This window comes from Megascapheus bottae, chromosome 8, assembly GCF_031878675.1.
Source record: "Megascapheus bottae isolate mThoBot1 chromosome 8, mThoBot2.hap1, whole genome shotgun sequence".
Taxonomy (NCBI): Eukaryota; Metazoa; Chordata; class Mammalia; order Rodentia; family Geomyidae; genus Megascapheus; species Megascapheus bottae.
In genome coordinates, this window is record NC_143516.1 from 23731103 (window position 1) to 23741606 (window position 10504).

Here is a 10504-nt window from a genome sequence, read left to right on the forward strand (position 1 = left end):
AAGCCCTTTGCACAGGGCAAGACCAACAGGTGAAGAAAAAGCAACAAGCTGGCAGGATGGAGGGGAGGAGGAGCGTGAGAGCTAGAGAGAAGCAGGAAGGCCTTTGTTCAGGACTGTTCGGGCCAAATGCCAACAGGAATGAAGAATGGGGCTTTGTGCTGAGGGAAGCTGTACCCACTTTGTATTTAGAGCTCAGGTGCTTCCTCCCTGACTGGACCACACAGATCAGAGCCTGGGGCCTGGGGGCTGTGAATGTGATGGCACCTCAGGCAGCCTGGACGGGTATGTGGTAGCCTCATTGCCTCTTTGCTCCAAGGCAGATCCCTGGGATCGTCGAGGGGTGATGGTGGCAGCTCCCCAGGGGGAAGATTGGCAAAGGACTCCAAAGAGCTTGCGAGGAACTAGAGTTTCCCTCATCTTTCTTTGGAATGATGGGTTTAGGAGTGAATTCTTCCCATTTCTTATTAAAAAGCCAGAAGCTTGCCAAATGTTGTGGAAGAGGCAGCTCTAAAAGAGAATGTCCTTTTTGGGAAAGCCCCTGAGGCTCAACCTTGCTCACTTGTGGACATGCCATGGAGGGTCTGGCCTTTGAGCAGGATTTCTCTCCACCCCCCTCCCCCCAAAGGTTTTATTGTACATGTTTTCTTTTGATTGTTGACAACTTTTACCTGGAAACTTAAATTTAGGTAGTAGTTCTTGAGAAAGGCAAATACAAATAACAGTCTGCAAAATAAGTATTAAGCTAATAATTTCCCCAATTCATGAAAAAATAAATCCATGATATTTGCTGTAGCCTCAACTGTCGATGTAGAGATTCAGAACTCTTGTATGATGTCCTTCAGGCCTTGTTACAGCTCAGGTGGTATCTGCATAAAGAGAACACTTAACATTTTCAGATTTAATTGGCTTCTCTTGTTCACTTTTTTCTTAAAGCCTGTAATGAAATGATGGGACTCCTTAAAATTGAGGAAATAGCTTCCCTGACAAAAACATGTCAAAGCCAGGTTCTGGTAGCTCACACCTGTAATCCTAGCTACTCAGGAGGCTGAGATCTGAGAGCCAACCCAGACAAGGAAGTCCATGAGATTCTGATCTCCAGTTAACCAGCAGAAAACCAGAAGTAGTACTGTGTCTCAAAGTGATAGAGCACTAGCCTGAGTGAAAAAGCTCAGGGACAGCACCCAGGCCCTGTGACCTATGTTAAGCCCCACAGCCCACAAAACAAAAAACTTACGTCAACCGTTTAGTAACCTTAATACTATTGACATCTTTTCGCACCCTTGTCTATATCCAAAGACATCTTAATAAAATCTTCATCTGAATCTATGTTTCTTTGGGTCTGGTTTACTTCACTTAACATAATTTTTTCCAAGTCTTTCCATTTCCTTATGAATGGGCCAATGTTCATTCTTTCTGATGAAAGCTTAGCGTGTGTGTGTGTGTGTGTGTGTGTGTGTGTGTGTGTGTGTGTGTGTGTGTGTAGGTGTATACACACACACCACAACTTCTTGATCCAGTCATCTACTGAAGAGCATCTGGACTGGCTCCATATCTTAGCTATGGCGAATAATTCTGCAGTGAATGTAGTTGGGCTGGTAGCATTAGTGTGGCCCTCTTTGTGATCATTTGGGTAAATGCTCAGGAGTGGGGATTGCTGGATCATAGGGAAGCTCTATGTTTTGTCTTTTTTTTTTTTTTTTGGCAGCCCTGGGCTTGAGCTCATGGCCTGAACACTGTCCTTATACTTTCTCAAGGCTAGAGCTCTACCTCTTGAGTCTCAGCACCACTTTGGCTTTTTTTTTCTATGTATGTGGTACCGAGGAATATGAAGATTAATCTCTGTTTTTTTGTTGTTGTTGTTCTTTTTTTTTTAAGCTTCTGTGTAGTAATTTGCAATAAGTTTCAAGACATTTTTCCTGTATCATAGTTCACACAATTACTAAGCATCAAAGAGGGCAAAGATGAACAGGCTTGATTCCATGCCTTGAAGTTTCTAGCTGTTATCTGGCTGGTAAACATCATTACTTAAGTTAATACATATAGCAGACCTTGAATTTTCTTCCCAGCCTTCCCACTAGCCTGAGATTACAGGTAAGAATGCTAAGACTCGGAGGAGAACCATTTTCTCCCAGACTCATGAGAACACAATCCTGGGATCCAGAGCCAACATGATTCTCCTATATGTATCATCACTTCATCATCATCATCTTCCCAGAAGAAAATTTGAAAAAATGAAAGGCATTCTCTGAAATGAACAATGAATCCAGATCTCCCTGCTTCCATAAAAGAAAGCCAGTTGAGTGTGCGTGTGTCTTGTCTGCTCATGCTGTTTTCTCTTCTGACCTTGCCAGGCACTAGCTCAGGCAATCAGGGAGGCCAAAGAACAGCACCCTGACATGTCTGTCACAAGAGTGGTGGTGCACAAAGAAACAGAGTTGGCAGAGGAAGGGGAAGAGTAAGAAAGGTAAGAGAGCCTTTGTTACTTACACCTTTCTTGCTTTCTGATTTTTTTTTTATTGTATTGTTGGGGTAATGTATAGAGGAGTTACAGTTACATTCGTCAGGTAGTGGGTGAATTGCTTCTCAGACACCTTTCTTTTTGAATGTTCTGTGATCCTGTGAAATCTAATTTTATATTAGTGACTTTTCTATAATGGTATTTTCTATAGTGATTTTTCCAAATTGTTATCCCAAAGTATATCTGTTCAGCTCTACATAAGTAACTATAAACTCTGTGACCTATGAGGTGTGTAATGTCAGTAAGCTGCAATTTATTTAGGGATTGCCAAAAACAGACCTATTACTTACACTTTCAGGTATGTTCGGGTGTATCAGTGCTCACAGTGATTCCTTGAGGAAGGTATTCTTATTTGAGAGAGTTTTAGTAGAAGTACTAAGTAGATGAGTTAAACTTTTAAAAAGTACATATAATAAGACTTATGTATGAAATAATGAGCCAGAAATTAATTTACTGCTTTGATTATATAAAAGCTAAGAACTTAAGGGACAAGAGGGAAGGATAAATGATAAGGCTTAATACATTTGGCTAAAAGGAGGATCAGTTAATGTCATGAATATATATTAAGAACTAAAGCATGTAATTAATAAAATTTAGAGATTTTAGTTGTAAAAGAGATAGAACAGTTAAATTGAACAGTTAAAACATGGGGAAACTGCATAAAATATAAATAAAACTAGTTTTATTGTGTAACAATACAAAATAAACATCCATAGGCCAGTTTTCACCTGTAAATTTGGCAAAACCTCTATTTGTGACCAATTATGGGAAAGTTATAGGAAGAAAGTATACTTACATACTATTGTATAATATTTCCTAGAATACAGTTTGGAAAAAAACAAGTTTCAAAACACTTATCTTAAACATGCCTATATTTAAACTATTTTAAAGAAGTTACCTTAAAGATATTTATAAAGATTTACCTACAGGATATTTGTCACATTTTTATATATATTAGCAGAAATGTTTGAAGCAATCTTAACAGGCATGATAGAGCATTAGTTAATGTAATGCTTTCATGTGATGTCTAAAGAATGTCTATGAAATCAAGAATTTAACCCTTCTCTGATATCCCATAGAGTTTTGAAAAGCATGTAGGATATATGGTAACATTACTTTTATAAAAGAATCAGTATAGTGATAAGAGAACAAACTTGTGCCATAAGTTTAAGGAAAAACTCTGCATTTGAAGAATAAATAAGAATCACCTCAGTGTCTCCAACGTCATTTTCATATCTCTACCCTAACACTAGCTACAGTCTCTCTTGAAAATTTACCTTTGCTGGTGACAGAGCTAGGAAGATTCTGTATGTCCTGCTGCCCTGCCAGGATCCCAGAGAGGTAGCAGGTATACAAAGACAAAGAGCAGAACCAGGACAGGTTCTGAAAGTGAGAAAAGAGTAACTATGTGCCTTGTATTTGTTACTTTCCTTCTTCAGGCAGCTAAAACTGTTCTAACTTGACCTCACTCTTTGGAATAATGCTAAGCTTTTAATCAAACACAGAAATGGAGTTGGGGAGGACAAAGACTGTTAGGGAACAATCTGCAGAGGAGGAACCTCCCACGCCTGTAGCTCATTATGGGCAGCTTTGAGGCTGTGAGCTCTGTGTAAACAGTGGAAAAGAAAACTCACACTTCACAGAAGCATTTCAGATGCACTTCATTCAGTCTTTGTGACTTTTTAAAAATGTTCTTTCAAGGACTATTTCCTACCATCAGTTTATATCATACATTTTGAAATAAATATTTTGATATATATATATATTTGATATAAATATGTCTGTATCAAATATATTTCCCTCAAATGAGCACAAAATATTTGCAACTCTATGTTGCTTGCAGTGATGATGTTCTCACACTATCCTAACAGAAAGATAGGAGTACGCTTTGGTGGTGTGTTCTGTGTGGTCTCAGAAAGAATGAGCAACAGAATAGGAGTGCCCTTATAATTCCACTTCAGGTGGCATTATGGGAGCTCTGAACTTAGCCCTCAGGTGACCTCTTAACTCCTGTATTAACCACTGACATCCAGGCAGAGGGTGAACTGCCTACCTTCATTGGAGAACAATGAGCAGCCAAGGGAAAGTAAGTGCTTTTGAATGACATAGCATTAGACCTATAATGAGATGTAATTTTGCCACATTGTCCCAAAGAAGAGGACACATGCTAGGAATTGGACTTGAGTAGCTAGATATGCTGAGTGGCATTATATAGTCAAGAGTATTTTTGGTCGTTTAGCCACAATTCTGGTCTATAATGTATATAACTCACACTTCACAATGTGATCTTATGATGTTGTAAAAGTGACAGGTTGAATTATTACTTATATTTAACTCATTAGTTTATATTGACAAAATAAAGTTGTCCAGACTTCTATGATAGAGAAGAAAAGGAGGAGGAGGAGGAGGAGGAGGAGGAGGAGGAGGAGGAGGAGGAGGAGGAGGAGGAAGGTCTCTTGAAACTTTCACAGCACTTAACCTGAAGATCAGTGTCGTGTGTTCAGTTTGATTGGGATATGTGATCCATTCATTAGATCCAAAATCTAATCCATAGATTATAGATACAAAAAAAGGACAGAAAATTTTAAAACATTTTAATGTTTGTATATCAAAGACATGAGTAATTCCTTCTATATCCTTTTTCCTTCCCAGTTTAAGAGCTATATATTTAGCACTTTAGAACACATTTCTGGGTTTTAATGCAAGAAGAATAAAAATATTACATGATGTATAAATGACAAAACTTAATAAAGGGTGGTATATGTATGGAATATTAGGAGGCATAAATAGACGTTGAATGTTTCAGTTTTGAGGTCAGTCCATGCAAGCAATTAACAACACACTTGTTACTGGAAGCCAAGTCAACACACAAGAAAATTGCAATTAATATAAACCTGTGATTCCAGCCTCTCAGGCGGTAGAGGTGGTAGAATTGTGATGCCACTGGATCCAGGATTGGCCTTAGCAAAGGACCAAGAGCCTACCTAAAACCAAACTGAAAGCAAAAATGGATGGGAGCTCAAAGGTCGGGAGGTATAAGTTTAGTAGTGGAGCACTTGCCCAGCAAGTCCAAGCCCCTGACTTGAAACCCCAGTGCCACCCAGACAAAACAAAACTGATAGCTTCGTACAGTTACTCCTTATTTATCTGGAGCAATAATTAGTCCACGTGTTGTGTTCTGATTCTTCACTATCTAATTACTAATACGGAGTACAGTTTACTTATTGTTTTAAGAATTAGAAAATAAATGCACTTATTAAAATCAAAGTTATTAGTTTGATTCTAAAAGCTGTTTAGAGTACTGGGGCACATCATGTTATTATTTGTAATACTGTCAGAAAAAAAAGGATACTTTCTAGAGTTAACTGTGAATAAATGGATGCAAATAAAATTTGAGTTAACATGGGTAACTGTGATTTCTATTTAGCTCATCAAATTTGAAGGTTTTTCCCTTTAGATCAAGATCTATCTTTAATTTCTTGTGTACTTCTTAGTTTCCTGTAATAACGTAGAAACAAATAATTTTAGCTTTCCTTTACAAACTTAAGACTCATTACAAAGTAGAATTTTTATTTCTGATAAAAATAAATTTTAAGAAATAAAGTGACATAGCTTAGAGAAAATGGAGAATATAATCTTAAACCACGTTCTTTGAGCTTTCAAGGCCAGCTAACAACAGGAACTCATAGTCTTTATTTTGCTTTTTTTTGGTACTAGTTGTGGGGCTTGAACTCAGGGTCTGAGCACTTTTCTCCTTGGACTTTTCTCAATGATAGAACTCTACCAATTGAGCCACAGCACCACTTCTAGGTTTTTCCTATGTATGTGGAACCGAGGAATTGAACCTGGGTGTTCATGTATACTAGGCAAGCACTCTATACTACTAGGCCAAACTCCCGGCCCCTGTTTTGCTTTATCTTAGTCACATATTTAAGGTATTATCTCCAAACTATTATTTCAGTAGGCCAAGGGCTTTATTATTTTTTAATGTAAAATAGGAAAAAATAGTTTGTTAAACATGTGGTACATATTCACTAAGAGCAGAAATACTAGTTCTTGAAGAGCTAGGACGGGTAGCTGATTGAAGGTCTCAGATACTTCCCAGTACTCTTTGGTAGCTTTGTCCACTTCCCCTCACCCTCCACCCTGGCATTTCCCTTCCTAATTACTAGCCTAAAAAATAGTTTGTTTTCTCCATTGATTTCTCTCTGCCTAGGATCAAGCAGAATTACTAATGAGTAATGAAATCACCTAAGGCGATTCCAACAGCATTGGAAACAATGAACTTGATTAATCTGTCCTGAGTAATCACTATGCTATATTATCTGGGGTGCTTCTAAATGATGGGGAAGGTCTTTCTTCACCCCTTTTAAGTGTGATCTATTTTGTCTAGCCAAAAGACTGTGCACTCAAATTGACTCAGAGATCATTGTCTTTCGGATAAGACATTAATTACCACTCTCCACTGAATTTTGTAATTATTTACTCTCTGAAATCCTTTTCTCTTTTAGGAACTGTGCACCATTATTTCTTTAGTCCTTTTTCTTGTGTATGTACCCTTGATTATGGGATTTCCCCCAAGATTATGTCTTTCAGTTTTTTTTCTTATACTGTCATGAAATTTAGTTTTCATTTTACTTAGCTCTTCTTTGTGCTGCCTCCCAATCTACAGTGCAGTTCTAATGAGCCTATTGTTCTTTTTTTCTGATGTCATAGAGTCTGAACTTCATAATCATCTCTGATATTCCCTTGTGATCACCATATGATAACTACTCCTCAGTTGTGCCTCTCAACTGCTCTTGCTGTGGCAGCCACACAAGCCTGGGTGTTTGAATCCAGTGATAATACTTGACCTTTGCTATTTCTTCATCCACACTCCTGACTAGAGTTTCTGTCTCTGTTACTTTCTGCCTTCCACCTAATTACCACACTGCAGCCACAGCAATGTGTTAAAAATATGAATCAGGACACAACAAAGACATCCCTCAAGAGCAGGGGAGAAACCATTATTGTCACCATTCCTGAGCTGTGCTCTGGATGAACTTCCAAATCCATTGCCTCTTGGACCTGACCTACCTTGCCCCTCTCTGGCTCTTGTATTCTAGTATGGATCACTGCAGTAGGCTGCCAGCTACTCTGTTTATGTAGATGTTTTCTTTATGAATTTATTCAAGGAATATACCTCGTATTTCTTTCTTTACTATCTCTATCTATTGCTCACTTTGCCTATACTTAACTGTATAACAATATCTTTTTTATTTTTGTACCACTATCAGAGCTTAAACTCAGTGCCTTGTTCTTACTTGGCTTAAAAAAAAAATCATGGCTGGCATTCCACCACTTGATCCAATTCGCTTTTTGTTAATTAGGTTGGTTTTGAGCTTCATTCTCAGATCCTGGTTAGAGGTGTGAGCTACAAGTACCCACCACCAACTTCTTCCCCTTCATTGCACCCCCCACCATGTAACATCTTCCCACTTATCATGGTATCATAATGCTGTGTGCTTTTTACTTCCATTATCCCCTTCCCTTGAAATACCCTTTTCTGTTCATTGGCAGTGAAGTGAAAATGCTCTTCGGTGTTCTCCCTGAGTTTATATTGTTGGTTGTTTTGATGCTTGCTATGCAGGCACTTTACCTCTTGAGCCACACCCCTAGCTCTTGGCTTGTTTTTCTTATAGTAATTTTCCCTTACCCAAGGGGAATATGTTCTAAGACTGAAGGATGCTCCAATTAGGAAAGGATATATAGTTTCTTCCGATTCCCTTTTCACTTAGAAAAGCACTTTATCGCTTCTCTGGGGGCCATCTAAATTGCTAACATTAGAACTTTGACTTTGACGATGTTATTAGGAAAATAAGGCTTCCTTAAAAGGGAGATGCTGCACTACTGTGACAGTTCACCTGATAACTTGAAAGAGCTTGAAGGCAGTGTGTACAGCATGTGAACACTGGACACAGAGGATGATGCCAGTACTGGGTGGAGTTGGGTGTGATTTCTTCACGTTACAGAAGTCAATTAAAACTTAGTTTATTTCTGGAATTTCCCATGTAATATTTTTTTGCCCACAATTGTCTATAAATAACTGAATATCCATAAGGCAAAACAAGACAGCAAAGAGCACGTCGCTGTGTAAATGGTTTCTGATTCGTGTTAATTAAATCTTAGTGTACTTATTTGCCAGTATCAGTGTATTTGTTAATTCTCTTGAAGTTTTAGGGTTCTCAAGTTTGGAGTACCCTTTCATTCTTGGATTATTTATTGTAGACCTACATGCATATAATTGTTGATTATTTGGTTTGAAACATTAATTTTTTTCCAAACTTCTTCAAAATATTTAAACTTTGTCTCTTTTTTTCCTCTCCTAGAAAATCACTTTATAAACAACATTTAACTTGGTGAACCTGAAGAATTTTGACCATTCCAAGTTTTCATGCCACATCACTACTCCAGCAAATTTGTGCTACAACTGGTAACAATGACCAGGAGCCTGAAGAATTAAAATGCCAACACCAAACCTTACCTTAACAGCTCTGGTCTATACTATTCTCGTGTATTTTTAATATGTTATTTTGTTTTATAACCACTTCTTAATATTCTTATTTCTTACTTTTTTTTTAATTAAGGGACTTTATTTTTACCTGCTTTTTATGACTCATTTACCCCGATGACAGTGAACAAAGCCAGCCTGGGCTGGTGAGGTGCTGTTCACTTGAACAGGTGCTGTTACGCAGAAAGGAACCTCTGTGACTAATTTAAAGAGTGGTTTTCCTTCTTCCATCTATTACTATTGAATTCTTACAGTAAATATTACAGTTTTCAGATTACAGTAAATATACTACTGTACAAAATATTAATACCAATTAAAAGCATTTCTTACATCTTTAAATTTTTCTAATGTTTGAAAATTTCACTAGGGATGTTTTTTATATTGAACCCTTTTGACTTTCCAGTCCTGTGACTTTTTACTTTCAGTAGAGAGTCAGATAATCTGCAGACTGGAGAATTATGAAGCTTACGACCATGCACTGTGTTCGAGGACTTGATTAGACCACAGTGCCAGTACTCCTCACACACACGTTCACAGTATTCCAGAATAGGAGGGAAGAAACAAACTATCCTCCCTTCTACTAAAATGTTCCGGCAGCTTAAAACCTTAGTGCTTTCTTTCTTAATACTTGCAAATTTCAGTACTTTCTATTATTTGAACATTCCGTAGAAAACCTGCTTTGTATTAAACTTTCTTGTCTATATGTAAAACTGACCTCCTGTTACTCAGCAGGTCTGTCTCTTTCAGATAGCTTGAAGGTCAACATGGGTTTGAGGATACTGAGGAGAGGAGAGGAATAGGGGATTATGGTGGGATTTTTGTTAATCTAAGAAAGTGATGGTGTTTAAAGCTGACACCACAGACCTAGTAGGAACTTATTATTAACTGTATTGAACATTTTCCCTTGCTTTTGACCCTGTGTATAGTTACGATGCCAGATTAGATTTATAGCTGCTTTATGTTGTATTAAATGATATTTTGCTTTCTGTAATACTGTTATAAAATAAAGTTTGTTTATTCTCAAAATGTATCCCTTCTCTTTTTATAAAAATAAAACCGACATGATATTTCCTGTGAGAAGTCTTAGAATTGTGGAGTATTGGATTGCACACTGTAACATTTTAATTCTTTTTTCAGCTCTGTCATATAATTTGATAGTGCTGCCAGCATCACCTGTTTAGATAAAGCAATGCTGTAATCTAAAGTTCTGTGTAAGGTTCCTTCTGACTAGTTTAATAATACATTCTAGCTTGTACAAGTTCTCCATGGGATGTTTTAGCTTGTTTTCTTTGCATAGTTTTGTTTGGCTTTTAGTGACTATTTTAGCTATCCCATCTGAATCCTGTTCCTCTGCTTCACATCCTGCTTTACTTCATGTTCACTGTGAATTAAAGCTGAGGGCTGCATCAAGTAGAAAGAGCTGGCTTAATGCAGAG

The 10504-nt window shown here is 37.6% G+C and overlaps 1 protein-coding gene across 14 annotated transcripts in view; it reads left to right on the plus strand.

Annotated features, from left to right (window-relative positions):
- Positions 1-10094, plus strand: part of Epb41l2 (erythrocyte membrane protein band 4.1 like 2) — a 163571-nt gene extending 153477 nt beyond the window's left edge. For all 14 annotated transcript variants that reach the window (XM_090338136.1, XM_090338122.1, XM_090338128.1 and 11 more), the window contains 2 exons: positions 2352-2464; positions 8887-10094. In XM_090338136.1, coding sequence (XP_090194262.1) covers positions 2352-2459 — 108 coding nt within the window. In that variant the 3' untranslated portion in view covers positions 2460-2464; positions 8887-10094. The remainder of the gene's footprint in view (positions 1-2351; positions 2465-8886) is intronic.
- Positions 10095-10504: the final 410 nt, after the last annotated feature.